General features: G+C 38.9%; 1 protein-coding gene across 1 annotated transcript in view; it reads left to right on the top strand.

The window, feature by feature from the left end:
* The first annotated feature begins 1,603 nt into the window (after nucleotides 1–1,603).
* Nucleotides 1,604–16,496, top strand: part of COL15A1 (collagen type XV alpha 1 chain) — a 117,592-nt gene continuing 102,699 nt past the window's right edge. Inside the window, exons 1-2 of the mRNA XM_038127659.1 lie at nucleotides 1,604–1,962; nucleotides 2,084–2,166. Of these exons, the coding sequence (XP_037983587.1) occupies nucleotides 1,952–1,962; nucleotides 2,084–2,166 (94 nt within the window). The 5' untranslated portion in view covers nucleotides 1,604–1,951. The remainder of the gene's footprint in view (nucleotides 1,963–2,083; nucleotides 2,167–16,496) is intronic.

The following is a 16,496-nucleotide window of genomic DNA, read 5'->3' on the forward strand; positions in this document are numbered from 1 at the left end:
AGGAAGGAACTGAGTTAAAAAATAGTTCAACAGGACTAACAACGGCTCTTGGTAGCTATTGCTGAATATTAAACCTGAAAAAAAAAAAGGAAAAAAATGGAAAAGTAAGCCAGGCTTACATACATACATATTACATATATAAAGACATTTTCCATGAATGCTTAAAACCTCAGTATTTTCTCTTAGGATAACATATATATAGTGTGCAAGATAAAGGCATAAAGTATGATTTGACCGAACGTTACAAACACTGTTCCTGTAAGCAGTGGGTCTGGTGGTAACAATGGAAAAATTTCAGGGAAAGAGAAAGAGAAAAGGGAGAAAGGCTCAAGTAGAAAAGGTGAATGATTAAATGTTTTTTCAGCCCTGATACACTACTATGGGTCTGAATACAGGGGTTTTTTTTGTTCTCTAAAGAAGATAAAACTGTGTGTGTTTATATTAAGACAGTTGATTTAGGATAATTTGATCTCTTCATTCTTTGTCATTATGGAGAAGGTGGATAGCAAATACTGGTCTGCAGCTTAGTGAAAATTATACCTGGAGAGACCTGACCTGTTGTGGTTTCTAACCAAAAAGAGGACTCTGGCGTAGAATAAATATTCTAGATTTTAAAGCCCTAACCTCTGTATTTCCTATTTAACAAAATGCAAATAAATAAACTAGCAATCAAAAAACCCCAACAACAGCAACAACAAAAAGTCATTAAAATAACCCAAACAAACTTCCACCAAAATAGCCAACTAAATACCACCACCTCCAAACTCAAATGTTTTATTCAGAGTAAAATGAAATATTTCCTAATTTTTTTTAATGATTGGGATTGTTCTTTCATTACTGCAAAAAACTTTGCTCCTGTCTGCCTTCCACTTCCCATCCTGGTAAATACATTTTTAGTTCTGATTCTCCTAAGGTGATCTTCAGCACTTTTCAGCCTAGATCTACCAAAAGCCCAACTGGTCTCTTTCCATATGCAGAATTTTCCATGCTCTCTCCTGCCCCAGTCAGAGAGTGACAATTGCAGCCTTTGTTAAACATCTGATGACTTAAAAATTGTCAGATTAATTTTAAGCATATCCTTGCAGAATTTCTTCCTTGGGCAAGTGCTAGCTTTGTGGAACTACAAGTGGAAAAAAAAGCTTTTCATTGAGTTAGGAGGGAGGAGTGAAGTAACACTTTTAATGGAAACTATTAGAAAGGCTGAGCTACAGGATCTCTATAGCAGACCCGAATTTGTGCAGCTGCTGAGGTAGCGACACACTCTCAACCTACATGCAGGGTGTAAATCTCTGAAAATACGAGTATTAAACTTAAAAAGCTCGTCAGAGAAAAGAGTGTACTTCAAAACATCTCTGTAGGTGACAAAATCTGTAAGAGAGTGCAGGTGTGAATCCCAGGCATTTGTTGCCATTTAACCGCTGCTCTGTCCTGCTCACACCTTCAAACTCGCTTCTGATAAAGTTTGGCCAAAATGGAAGGAAAAATGTCCATTCCATATAAGAATTTGTATCACTGCCTGTGTAACGCTGGATGGAAGGATGTTGGAGGTCATATTTTATTGAATAAGGGGAGGTTGTGAGCAGGCGGGAGAGGAAGCTGGAGAAGCTGTGCTGCTGCCTGTCAGGGTACACAGCAGTTAAAGACAGGGCTGGGTAATGACAGCGCTGGGATGGTGTACAGCCGTAAAGGGTGTCCATCCATAAATACAGTAGGAAGTTTTCGGCAGTGGTCTGACAGGAAAGTCTACACGGAGTCAGATTTCAGAGCTGGAGCAGTGAATTGCAGTGAGTCACACAGAGAGCCTGAGTGCTGCCTTTGTTCCACTTGTGTCCAAACGTTGGAGGCGAAACAGCAGGCTCCAGTTTTTATTAACTTCTTATTTTCATAAGCACAAAACTCATGTGCACTGCACTTTTTTCTCACTTAAGTTCTTTCCACTGACTTTCAGAAAATGCTCTCATGGTAAGAACTCTTGCTTCTAAATTTTACTTTTTTCTTTTTTTTCCTGCATGCATTTCTGTGTTACACTCTTTGGTCTCATTCTTCCCCCACCCCCCCTTTTTTTTTGGCACACCTGCTCCAGGCATGCCTGGTGGACCTGGGACTTGTCGCTACTGCTCTTTGGCTTGTCAATCCACTCTGGTGCAGCAGCTCAGATCATAGAAGGTAAGGCTTCTCCAAAACATGTTTATAATTTGAGAGTAAGTGTGGGTTTTAAGATTTGTTTTCCTAATATGGAAAAAGACACTACCACTTTAGATCTTCATTTTATCTGCTGCTTACTGTTTGTCATTTCATATAGGAAAGCTGCTGTGAGTTAGGAGCTTAAATTCCCATTCATTCTGGATGAGGGTAAATAAATACATTGGTTCTCCAGCTCTATGGCAGCCTATCATGACAGCTTTCTCAAGATATCTTCCGAGTGTAACTATTAACAGAAAGTACTTTAAGGAAATTCAGAATACTGCATGTTTTTACAATTAGGATAGATAGATGTGTCACTGTGGGCATATCAGGAATGTGTCAGGTATGGTGTGAGTGCAAAGACAGATGTGATGCTCGTTCCAGTGCATAGAGATTTCTCCTGGTAAAAGTCTGAACAAATTGAGATTTTCTAATCTCTCGAGTTAAATGTTTAGTTTTACCCATCCAGTCTTCATGGACTTTAAGTGAAAAGTCTTTTTGCAATTTCAGATCATACATTCTTGTAACACAGCCAAATTCCTCAGCATCTCCGGAAGGCATAGCCTTACAGTTAACTAGTGAGAGAGAACACTGATTTAAAAGTTTACATGTAATTTTGAGAAAAGAGACACGGTTTCACATATTACTTTGCCATTAGGAATGGTGATATTTATACCAAAAAGCTTTTTTAACTCTCTTGCAAAACTAGTTGGCATTTGTTATGTAAAAGACCTCTAGATAACTGTGTGATAGGATCATTAGAAAATATTGATGGGAAGTAGATACCACACATGAAGACTTTAATGTTACTCAATGGTTTTTGCCTTCTAATTGACACTGTCATAGATTACTGACACTTTGGCATCTAAAAACCAAAGCCCCAGGTAGTTATTTCAGTAGGAGAAAAAGCCACAGATTAGTTACCACTAAAAATGCTGTAGGTACAGATGAGAAATATGTAATGCTGTACATGTAATTAATTAAGGAAACAAACAGAAACCAGCTCTTAGAATTAATAAATGTATATTTAAATGGTGACTAATATATAATATTTTCTATCCACTGGAGGCAGATCTGTTGCATCAGGTAAAAATGTTTTTCTTGAGCTAATGAATGACAGTGCATGAGAGAGGTCTGGACAGGAGAGAACCAAATTTTGGCACACACAGGTAAACAATCAGAAGATCATTAGAGCTGCAACTAAAGTGACAAAACCTGCAAATATTTAGTTGATGCACAACTTATTTTTTGGTGGATCTATGCTTGTTTCTATTACCTGAAGATCTGTTTGTTTTGGTTTTTTTTAAATCTCCTACCTGTGAAAGTCAGATCAGATATCAGAAGTAGGAAAGATAATCACTATTGTTTCTGGACAGTTTCTTCCAGTGCAGAATTTTACTGCTGCTGGAAGGACTCCTAACCTTACCATGAGTGAACATCAAGTGAGGTTATGGAAGTGTCCTAAGATCACTGGAGACTTAGACACTGCTCTGGGAATATGTTCCTTCATTATTGTCTTGGCCTTATATTTCATACTCATTTGTCTGTTAATACAGAAGTTCCTATTCCCAAATGTTTACTAAATTTTTTTCACATCTGCTTTTTAAGTGCTTGCAATAATGGGAGTCTCATGCTTTCCATTACACAGCACCTTTTCCTAATGCTTGATTTAAATTATTTCATCTTCTGAAATCATGTGTTGAATGCCAGAGACAGGAATAATATTCCTTTCCTTCTGGTGCTGCAAATACATGACTAACAGAGTAATTGAAGAGAAGAGTTTCATACTTTAAATCTTTCAGTCTAACTGTTGGAGAAATAACCTCATTTTCCTTTCTCACAGTTCCTTTCAGCAGTAGAGTGCACTGAAATAAACTGTGTATTTAAGATGAAAATGCTTGGAGACACAGAGTAATGAATTGGCCCTCTGGTATTCAGGCCTTTTGCTGCTGAACATATGCTTTATCCAGTGTCCTTTCAGTCACTGTCTCCTTCTAGGTCACTGCTTTCCAGGATTCTCCAGCCCTGAATAATGCTGTACTGCTTTTCTGAGCCTAGCTCTACTCTATCTACCCGTAGCATGGGTGGGTATCTCTAAATTCATTTGAATGAAAGAGAAACTGTGAATGAGTAAGTGTCCTTTTAGAGGATGGGCACAGTTGCCTTCTGTTGTACCATTGTGCTGGCTACATGCAAAAAGGAAAAAATACCTTGAGATGTTCTTGAGTTGGTTACATAATGGTAGGAAAATTGTTCACGGATTTGAACTATTCCCTGAGGGATAGGGAAGGGGTAACTTTTTTTTTACAAACCTGAAAACAAAGCAGTGACCATCAGATTTTAGAAAAAAATTGCCTTCTTTGCCTTCACCATCTTTGTCTTCTTGTTTCCCCAGGGGAGCAGTGAATTGTGGAGCAGGGTTGAGGGTGCTGAATAAAATGAAAGCCTCAGCAGATGTCCAGTAGAGGGCTTGAGCTCTTTTATGACTTTGTGAGAGATACCAGAAAGACTAGTTAGAAAATTCTAATATTTTAAAAGATTTCCTATCAGGAAAAATGTTTTGACCATGTCTTGTTTCTCTTGAGGAAATTGTGTAGTTATGATTACTTCCTACATAGAAAAAGGAAGGGGAAAAAAAAAAAGAATGATGGGAAGTTGTCTTTCAGATGACAATTCCCATCATGAAATTGTATGAGAACTTCTGGGCTCTAGTTTAACTTTTTAGTAAACTTGTGAGATGTTGGGTCTTTTAGGAGAAGTGTTGCTTTCATTTCCAAGTCCTAGAATTTCTGGCTGCTGCTTTCATGGTAAAATAAAACAGCAAATAAAAAAAAAGAAAGTATATAAAAGCTTATATTTGAAGTAATGAACTGCTAGTTGTAAAATAAGTATTTAAAATTTTGAAATATTTCGTTCAGAACTTTAAAATTCAGTTGCATGGTCTGCAAATTGATGGGATTTGGTCATGACTCCAACAAAACTTTTAAGACATAATGTCACTTTGCTTCAGAGTGAAACCGAAGTCCTGAAATCTCATCAGTTTCTCTGAGTTAGAATGATGAATTTTACTATCTCTGTTGAAAGTTTTCAGTCCATTTCACTGCAGCTAGCACTGTACATATGCAAATAGGTAAGAAATAAAATGCTTTCTTCCTCTTCACCCAAATGTAGTGTTATTTGAGCCATGGGGAGCTTTTGCAGTTTTTCTCTTGTGTTCACAAAAATTTTGCAAATACAGTGCCCTATTCTTCTAGGGTTTGTGCAGAAGGACTGAAGATATGTTGTTGAAGATATGTATGAATTACTTCATCACTTCTCTTTTGTTTAATTGACAATTAAGCATGTATCTATCTGTTCATAAAAGCTTGGTCTGTCTTATTTATCTGGTACCGCCTTGCAGTGCATGTACTTGGCCCTTAATTATGCCTGATAATGTATCTTGATTTACACTAATTACCCGGCTGCTTTTAACATGTTTTGCTTCTTCATCAACAACTTAAGTTAGTGAACTGAAGGTACTTAGAGCACAGCCTTGAACATGCTGGCACCCAAACTGTGGACAGACACAGAGTTAGAAAATCTCAATGCTAGCCCTGCTGAAGTTTGAGTGATAGAGTCCTCCCTATGACTTGCTCTAGCTTCTTGCAGAAATTACATTTATTCTTCTAGGCTGTCTAGGCAGTTATCAGTATTTCTCAGTTCTACAGTCAAATCAGTGCCTGAATTTTAAAAAAAAAATTTTAAAAATGTTTAAATGTGTGTGGTTCTGCAGTTTATGTTATGTTTATGAGCCCTAAAAGAAGCTTTACAAATTTCTCATTGACATCTGAGTTTATTAGCCAAGCTGAACAGCTCTTTCTTGGCCTAAGTAACATGCTTAGCAATAGTTTACATAAAATAAATATTTGTCTCTTTCATTGGCCCTCTGTACACATAAAGGCTGTCATTAGGCTGTTGACATAAACTTTGCACTCCTGACCTGCAGAGTTTAATGGAGGAATTGTGAATTATTGACTTTCATTGGCTGATGATCAGCTGGTGTGATTCTTACAAGCAGAGAACCGGAACTTCTCTTCACAGCAAACTGACATCCTGAGCGTACACAAACTTGACTATGCATCTAAAATCTTGTTTCTACCAAGTAATTACAGTACGTGCTCTGAGTGTCAAACATGTTCAATCACACGTGTGATGGGGATGGCTCAGTCCATTCTTTCCAAAGACAGGACACTATTACAGTGATAATAAAGCACAGTCTTCCTTAAAGAGAACTCAGATGGCATTGCAATCCTCTTGTACCAGAATGAGCATTTGGACATAATCAAACTGCAATTGAGTCTAAATTGAATGAGCCACTGTGATCCTTCAGGCACGTCTTCAAGCTGTTACCAGCTGTTGTGCATGTTTTCAACGTGGAGCTGAGCCTGATTTCATAGCTGATAAAAAGCCTTTCCATGTAGAACACAGTAATTTACAATAGAAAATCAGTTTGTTTCAGTTGGGGTCATCTCTTTCAGTAGCTGAAGAGATTGATAACACCAGTAGAACAAACCTGACTTAGAAAATTTGTTCCATTCTGTCACTTTTCTAAATAGATTCTTTTTCTATGTAACACTCTCTACTCGTTAATTCTCTTGGACTATAAACTACATGCTTCCTAACAGACTCTGCCAGGCAACAGAAGACATTTTTTAGCTTTTTTTTCTTTTTTTTTTTTTTTTTTTTTTGAGGCCTCAGAAAAGGAAACCAGCTGGGATGCATATAGTGTTATAATGACTGTCTTCATTTCCTCTCTGGAGGCGTCCTTGGGCACACTAGAAGTCTGGAATAAGCAGTTGTTTCCATGATCTTGAATAGAACTCAAAACCACATTTGTGCTTGCATTTGCCCCTTGCATTTAGATTTGAAGGATCATCTCAATAAATGAGCATCAGGAGGAAAGATCTGACTGTATTACTTATGTCTGGTATATTCAAAGGGTTCCAATTAACATATTTCTTATTTAAACGTGTTAATTATGAGATCAAATGCTTGTTTTGGAGGATGTGTATCCCTTTGGTTGTGATTTCTTCCCCCTTCCTTTGCTATGCTAGCCATGGATCAGTTTGGTTTTTCTTGTAGTGGTGTCTCACATCTGACCAAATTCATGCAGTACCTTTGCCAATTTATGCAAGTGTGCCTTGGCTAGAAAGACAGTAAATTTTACGGTTCAGTGAATTCTGATTGCTTTATTTAGGATGTCATTAATGATAACTATTTAAGAGAGTATGTCTATGTATCATCAATAATTTGAAGTCCTCAAACAATCTTTTCCCATTTGGCCAACCCACATGATTACAGCAGGCTCATAAAACAACAAAATCGAACAGCAATTTAGACTGTGGTTAATTCTCTTCAGGAAACCTTCCCATCTCTAGCAGCTTCTGCTCCCAAACCTAAAAATTCATAAATGTTGCAGAGAGTCAAATACAGTAGAATGAGTAGAATTCTTCCAAAGAATGAGTAAAATAAGCAAATCTCAGTTTTAATGTGTTTGCATATGAGCAGCGGGAAATGACAGGTGTATTATTCAGGATACTTTCTGGTCAGAAAACCTTGGAAAAGGCAACTGGCAGAGCAGAATGTGTCCTGAAAAAGAACTGCAGTGTTTTAAATCATTTGTGGCTGCCTTACAGCCCAGTCTGAGAAGAACTAGGGTCTGTACCAAGTTTTCCTGAAGGGTTCTGAGAAGAACCAGGGTTTTCTGGAGGCACTCAAATGTGTTTTATTCCAAACATTCAAGGGCTGGAAGCCTAAATCTGGTAACAGTGATTCAGCAATGAGATTTGAATATCAACTGCCCCATCACTCATAGTCTTTTGCTTCATATTTAGTACAGAACACAAAATATTAACATGTAAGGGCTCCAGCCAGTTCATTCTATATTTGGGAACAGCTTGGGTCTTATGATTCTGGGTCTACCTCCTCTGCTGCCAGTGAATCCACTTCTTGCTGTGAAGAGTTACTGCCCTAACTTAAAACTGATCATGTAACATTAACTTCCAGTCCTATTTGAGATATATCTTCCTCTGAACTGTGAAATCAGAGTTCTGTACATAGTCGTGATGTCTGGCTCTGCTTCTTTGGAAGCCGAATACAGACTTTGATTTCCTCTGTACTTTTTTGGTGGTTGGTGACCAAGAGGGCATTATTGCATCTGTCATTATTCAGTGCATTTTATAATCACTGCCCTTCTTACGAGTGACACCACATAACCTAACTCGAGGAGAACAGAACCCACCTAGAAATAATTTTAAATTTTGTGCTGCCTGTGAAAGAGTAAGTTGATGACTCTTGAGAGAAAAGAATAGTGTTCTAAGACATGCTTCAAAATTTCCTATAATCTGGGGATATTTTGAATAGCCTGTAACTGGGGTTTGCTGAAAAACAGTTTCGGAACATAAACATGTGTGAAATCCAAGCTCTGATTCATCTCTGGTGATATTTCATGTAAGTACACTCAAACAGTAAAATGAAACATATGAGAGTTGGAAACCGGGTCAGGTAGCACAGCAAAAATATAGAGACACTATCTGACAGCATGAGAATGAGCTCAGAAAAGTCAAAACCCATTTGGAATTAAATTTATCAAGGGAATAGAAGAGCAACAAGAAAGGCTTTTACAGGTATACCAACAGGAAAAAGATTGATTAAGAGAAAATGTGGGTCTGTTGCAAAATTAAATGGGGAAACAAATCTGGTGATGGGGCATGGAAACAACCCAGATACTCAATGCCTTCTTTGCCTCACTTTTTTACTGGTAAGATTTTCCTCCAGGAAACCAAGCCCCTGAGCCCACTGGGAAAGTCTGAAGGCATGAATTCAAGTCCTCCATTGAGGCAGACTGAGAGAAGGGACATTGAAATCAGTTAGATATCTGCAAGTTTACAGGACCTCATGAGACACATCCATGAGGGCTCATCAAGCTGGCTGATATCGTTGAGATTGAACTTTGGAATACAAGTTTTGAAAGATTGTGGTGATCAGAAGATCCTATGAATAGAGAGAAATCCAGTGTCACTCCTATTTCAAGAAAAAGAGGACCTCTTCTTGAAAGGAAGGAGCAGGACCTAGGGATCTGCAGGCTGAGCAGCTGACCTCAGTTCCTGGGAAGGTGTGGGAGCACATAATTGTGGAAGACATTCTAGTAAGAACAAGGTGATTAGAAGTAGTCAGCACAAAAGTGGGAAGGGGAGAATCTTGCCTGGGAATCTCATAGCCTTATAGTAATGAAATGAGCAGCTCAGTGCATGAGGAAAAGACAACTGCTATTTGTGGTCTTGTGTAAGACTTTCAGCACATAAATAAACTCTTGAAGTAAGGACGAGATGAGTGAGCAGCGATGTGTATTGACAACAGTCAGAACTACATGAGCTTGAAAGGGTGTAACCAGTGCTATGAAGGACAGTTACTGGGCGCCAGTTACCACTCCATTAGTGTACTACTCTGTGGTCCTTACTGAGCCCAACATACCTTAACATCTTCCTTCACAACATGGATGATGTGACAGACTGAACCCTGAACATCTCAGGTAAAATCCAGTCCCATAATCAAGAGCAATCCCTTCAAAAATTTTACATCTTGAGTGCCATGGCTATTGGAACCCGGGCTAACTTAGAACTCCGGCGCAATGCCAGGAGTGGGGAACTGCCTAGGTATGGGGATTTACCAGAGGCAGAACCTTTACAGCCACTTACTCTAAAGTGCCAGACACAAGCCACGACAGGGACCAGGCAGAGGAGAAAGGAGAAGGCTCTCCATCTTGACGTTCTACAAGATCAGTTTATTCTACGTGAAAGGAGCAGGACAAAAAGCCCCTAGCTCTGTTGTGCAAGGGGTTTTGTTCACATGCAGGTCAGGAGGTGGATACAAACAGCTAACCAATAGGGAATCCTCAGGGGAGGAGTGAGGGGATTACATCAAGTGTCTGGGGCCAGTTGGGGTAGGAGGATGGATAGGATGGGTCACATGGGCCAATGGGGCTTTGAGGAGTCGGGGAATTCCAAAGGGGTGTTGCAGACAGGGATTGGCCCAAGGTTTAAGCGGCAGAGAAGGTTCGGGAATCAAGGGCTGGAATGCCTTAACAGGCAGGGAAAGAGCTGGAACAAGGGGTGGGGAATGGCATGAGGGACAGCTTTGAGGGAGGGTAAAACCCAGGGGTAAACCAGCTCGGGGAGAACGTGGGGGTACAACAGAACCAACCACTTAACAAGGAATCAATAAAATAAATTCGAACCGCAAGCTGTGAGCCATGCCCATGGGAAAAACAGACAACTAGAAAGAGCAGATCTGTTTGGGGTTGGAAAAGAACTATATAGCTTTTCTAAATGTATAATTTTCTCAGCTTTGACAGTACCAAGGAAATGGAACCAGTTGACAGCATGTATCAAGCCCTTTTTTCCCCACCATTATGCATATGCACTGTATCATGGTATGTTTAATGTCTTAATTTAATAACTAACAGCTGTCAAGCACACACTGCAGGTACAGGTACAACATTTCTTGAAATATATGAATTTAGAGTTGTTGCTGCTTGTCCCTGTGTTTCTTTCTGTCTTACAGAAGATGTCTGTCTCAGCACTGTCATGTTGCATGAGAAGGTGAATTTTCAGGTGTAAAAGAGTTGTGGATAATTGAAACAAATGTGCTGGTAGCTTGAGTAATTTTTAGGCATTAATGCATACATGATGATCTACAAAGCAAACTGTGGAGAAAATTATGCAAAACCTGAGGCTTTTCTAGGAATCCTCTCATTTTTGGAATTCCTGATGCCAAAATATCCATTGATTGGGAATCCTTCTTGCCAGTGCTTTGGCTGCCTCACGGAGAGAGGTGTGAGGGAGCAGCGTCTCCCCACAGTAAGAATTTTTACTTCTGCTATCCTGCTTTGGTTAGCTATGGACCAACTTAATACACTGTCACTTCTGTGAATGTGATGCTTTTTTATTCTCAGAGGGCCAAAGTCTTAGCTTTTCTTAGTCTTCAAGTTTCCAAAGTCTGTTCCAGTTCCATCTGTTTCAACATTCTGCCAAACCAGCACAGCTCTTGACTTGGTAAGACGGAACCACTCATCTGTAATGAATGCTCCACAGTAGTGCTGCCACTTTGTGGTGCTTGTGGGTGTGGGTATACGTGACTCAAACCCTTTCATACTTTTCACAGTGAAAAACAAGCAAACATTTAATCCTGTTCAGGCTAGCCATGAATGTGGTTTAACCCACATGGTTTGATTTTTTTTTAGTTTATGTCTTTAGTTTCTTTCACATGCGATTGCAGGAAAGATATAAAACATGTACTAGTTTTGAAAGTTGTCTCAGCTGAAAAAATCTGGCTCTTGATAAAAATAACCTATTAGTTATTGTAGTGAAATGGTGTTAATGAAAAAACACTTACCTGAAAGAGTTTTAGTTTTCAGTTCTATAAAGTATGTCATATTAGTGTATAGCTCCGTTTGTTTTTACCAAACAGTACTTGACTGAACTCAAAGTACTGCTTAAGGTAGCCTTATATTATAATCAAAGCTTTGATTCTACATGTATTTTTGTTGGGGTTTTTGTATGTTGGGTTTTCAGGGGATTTTGGGGGTGTATGCTTTTTTTCTGATGCGCTTAAAGTGAAACTTAAATCTATCACAAGATGCAACTCTGACAAATGAGTACCACATGGCAACATCCTGGTCCAGAGATATGATGAGCTGGGGAGTGGGGGTGGTGTTCAGTGCAAGTGTAAACATTCATAAAATTTCAAGGATGCTTTCTTAGTGGAAAAATAAACAAACCACTGGTGACCTGAAGTATTGTAGCTCCTTTTTTATACTTCTCTTACAGAATTTCAAAAGACAGGATGGAATCGTGGTGACTCTGTTACTGCTTTGCCCACATGAGCTTTGCTTTGTTCAACAAAGAAGTTTTCATTTAAAAAAAGGAAGTGGGGGTAAAACTGCCGCTCCAGCTAGGAGTTAACACAGACACTCCCAAGTATTTACAGTATGAGTGTTAAATGAATAGTTGCTTACAAGCCGTCTGATACACTGAAGCTACTCATATCTTAAGTGTCTATTCCAAGACATATTGTAGAATGTTAATTGTCTATTCCAGACACATTGCAGAATTTCCACAAAGAGCGTTCAAAAGAAGCTACTGTCATTTAGCTCCTATACAGTCAGCCAAACAATAGTAAATATATTATTTGGTGCAAATGCCGGAAACAACTATGGGGAAAGCAAGACTATCTACATGAATACTTTGTCTTGTGCTCTGTTCTGTGTGTAATTACTATACCGTAGCCATACATTGAAGTATTTTGGAAATATTAACTATTCCTGTGTGTGAGATATGTTTATCTGATATGAACAAAAGGTTTTCCTGTGTCTGAATACTTAGTTCTGCTGTGTTTTCTTCATGGATGAATTTCTAAACCTAGATCAGTGTAACACAAACAATGCAGACTGAAATCATGAAGGAAAATTCATGTGGAACAGTCTGTTAGAATGACACCATCATCAAAGTAGTTGACAGGTGGTGTTTATTTCCTTACAGAGGAGGCTGTGACAACTGTGTGCCTCCAACTTCTTTTGGCCTTTCCATTTTTGATTCACAGTATGTAGAAGGAGCAAACTTTGCATTTTGAACTCAGAAGAGGCAAGGAGACACTCGGCACTTGTCTCCACATCCTCTTGCATCTGTGCAAGCATCGGAGAAGAACTTGGTCGTAACATTTTTATCTGTCCTGAAGTAGAAGTGGATCAATTTGACAGGCTTCAGATGGTTCTCTACCTCTGTAATGGACACAAAACAAAGAGTTCTTAACTGCCAGTTTACTTAAAATGTATCTCATAAGTTGTAGGGAAAGCCTAAAGATTGAGGGTCACATTCACGTTATCTGTGGGATTCCCAAACTGAGCCTGTCTTGCTGCAGTTTAGAAACTTAAGGCGTTCTTCATCTGAAGATAAAGCTTTTTGTTAAGCAGCTAGAATAGCCTGCAGTGTACAGCACTTATTCTTGACAGCCTCTCTCTCTCTCACTTTATTGGTATATCACCATCTTGTCAGCTGCTCCTGTTCAATATTCTATTATTGTTGACTTGTAGATCCTAGATGTCTTTCTTAACAACTTCAGCCATCCTGTACCTCAAGAAGCTTCCACTCTTGGGCATGATGATGTGGTCCTCATCATTGTTGTTTGAATGGTGGCAGAGGTGGATGCCATGGGACAGAGAGAGAGAAACGGCAAGCGTTTCTCACAGTGGCTTGTGAGAATTTTTAGGAAATTGTAAGGACATGGTAACTTGTTAAATATAAATAATCTACAGGTGGTGTTTTTCCACTTCTTGTTTTTCTTCTTCTCAAAGACAGTGTGTGAAGAAGATGGTTTTTTTAGTTAGCCAATCAAATAGAATCTATCATAATAGTCTATAAAAACTGTGCAGTTCTCTCGAATAAAGCCTTCTTATTCTTTTCTACAATATTGTCTCCTGCCTGTTCCTGTGTTATTCTCGGCGCAAAAGTGACAGGTAGAGACAACAGAGGCAGACTCTTCTTAGAGAATAAAACAGAGCAAAAGAATAAGTAGCAGCCAAAACATGCAACAAAGGAAATTTTGATTGAGCAAGTAAGGAAAAAAATCTTCACCGTGGCAGCAGGTAAGTCCTGGAAGAAGCTGGTGAGAGGGTTTGTGGAATCTCCATCCTTACAAGTATTCTAACCTTAACTAATAGGGCTCTTGACAACATTTTTCTTCAGGATAGCCCTGCATTAAGCAGCACATTGAATTAGATGACTTTTGCAGGGCTCTTGCATGATATTTTTTCCTGCAATTTTTAAAAAGGGAACTTAAAATTGGGTTTTGCATAATTAATTTTTTTCTGAGCCTCATTCTTAGTGATGTGATCACAGAAAAGGTCAGTCAAAGATGAGGATAGTGAATACAGTTAATACTAAAAGACCTGGATTGTGCTGGGCTGTCTTAATCCCTTGCTGTTTGTGAGCCTTGTTTGTGAGCCTGAGAATAATCAGAGACCTGATAAGCTGTTAATACTTATACCCAATAACCATATGGAATCATATTAGTCTTTTCCACTTTATATGCTTGTCTAAAGATAGGTCAAAGGATATACCCTTTTCATTATCCATTTTTCACTTTTTCCTTTTTCCCTAGTCCCCATTTCTCTTTTCCCTTTCCTTTTTCCCTTTCTCCGTTTTTATTTCTCCATTTGCCTCTTTCTCCTCCCTTTCAATTTCCACTTCTGTTTCTCATTTTGTTTTGTTTTGAAGTTCTGTAGAATGCTTTTGGGAAAATAATCTTGAAGCAGAACACAGGAATATGTTAGTGTAACCTTATGATTTCTCATCTTTCCTCATGGTCCTGCTGACCATGAGGCTCTTTAAACAATGCTCTTGTCCTCCCTTTTCAAGAGAGTAGAGGTGAAAGATTTTTCAAATTTATGTGGCTTCTTGCTGTCTGACCTTTCAGGGACTCATGGTCAGGCAGGCTACTTATGACCACAAACTCTGTGCTCCATCCTTCTCTGCAGCTGTTTGCACTTAGTGTCAGAAGGACCCCGTCACAGTGACTTTAGTCACAAACTTCAGCTCTTTGGGACAGAGACAGACTGTACCACTGCATTAACTCAAGCAAACCTGTTATTGTTGTGACTGTGATGGCATTTGCTCCTGCATTATCGTCTTACTAATGCACTAGATAAACTCTGCATATAAAAAGTCTCTGATTTCAATAAATACTTCTCAAACCAAAACAGACCTGAGCATGGACACGTGTCTAAAGACAGAAAATGAAAAGCTGTCATATTAACTATATGACTAGCAAGACCAATATAGTACATAGGACCAATTGCATTTTTTGGTGTCCTGTTTACATGTATTTTGATTTTTGCAATACAAAAGAGTATGGAGGAGAATTTCCCCTCTGTTTACCTCCAGAACCTAATTTGTTACCTGAAGTTAGTTATTTTAAACTATCCTATTCTATCTGATAGGCTTGACTTGAATTAAAAAAAAAAAATTCAGACCCCGAAGACTGTCCTAAATGGGCCAGAGTCCTAAAATATCAGTGACTCTGTGAGCTAAGCTGTGAATTATTGTTCTTATTCTGTGTTATTCCTGCTATACATATGTCACAGAAAGTAGCATTCTGGTTTAGGGTAATCACTGAACATTATGAACAGTTTCTTGTCACAGTATTAATGGATATTTTAAACTTAAAACCAATGAGTCCTTGCTTAAACTGGTGCTCTTAAAAGCTAATCTCAGCCCTGTAGGATCAAGGTTTGAATAAACAAAAAAGAGTATGCTGCAAGATCAAGAAAACAAACACATATTTCTTCCCTTAGAGGCTGAAATTCATAAAATGCAGTAAAACCTCGCTCAGTTGTACTATCATTGTCTATACTGCTTTCTCCTCATTTTAACTCAGAAACAAATATATCTGTTCTTCTCTAACTGGAAATCATTCTGCTGGAAGAGACTTGGGTCTGGATTAGTTGTGATATAAATGACTAATAAATTCTTATGTGTATTTCTCATTATATAAAGTTTTACAGACCTGTCACCTTACAAAGAATTAGTTGGCTGAATTCTGTCTTTGAAGAGTACAAATTACTGCACTTAAAAATTCTTTGTGTCTTCTTATTAATCTGATTACACATTACATGTCTCTCTAGATACAAGAAAGTTTTGACGCCCTGTTACATGAACATATTTTCTCATTCACAGTTTTTCTTCATTTTGAAGCCATGTCATGAATATTTGTGTGCTCTAAATATATACTTGGGAAGATGTTACTGTGGTTTTCATTTTGTTGATAGCAGGTGTAGACTGTCAGAGAGCACCAAGGGCAGGCTGCTCTGCAGTGGTCAGGGAGCAGGAAGCCAAACCTCTGAACAAGTGACCTCACCAGCGAGGACACGGTTCCACAGGAAGAAAGCAAAATTATCAGAGTATGTTTGTTGATGGCAGCCAAGTTCAGCCAAGAGTCTTTATCACTGCACAAGTCCACAGTGATGAGGAAGCCAGAAAGTCAAGCCAGGAATACAAGTTTTTGGGTAAAGCTCTGGGTCTGAGTCAGCAGGACTCGTGGCTGGCTGGACATGGACTAGCCAGCTGCAACATAACACAGGCATGGACCAAAGGCAATCCTCAGTTTAAAGGCAACTGCCAAAAGGAGGAGTGAGGGAAAGCACTGCTGTGGCTTCTTCAGACTGCTTTTACAGGAAACGTTAAAGGCATGAAACCTGCACTGTCACAGAGCAGTGAAGT

The sequence above is a fragment of the Motacilla alba genome, chromosome 2 (assembly GCF_015832195.1).
Source record: "Motacilla alba alba isolate MOTALB_02 chromosome 2, Motacilla_alba_V1.0_pri, whole genome shotgun sequence".
Taxonomy (NCBI): Eukaryota; Metazoa; Chordata; class Aves; order Passeriformes; family Motacillidae; genus Motacilla; species Motacilla alba.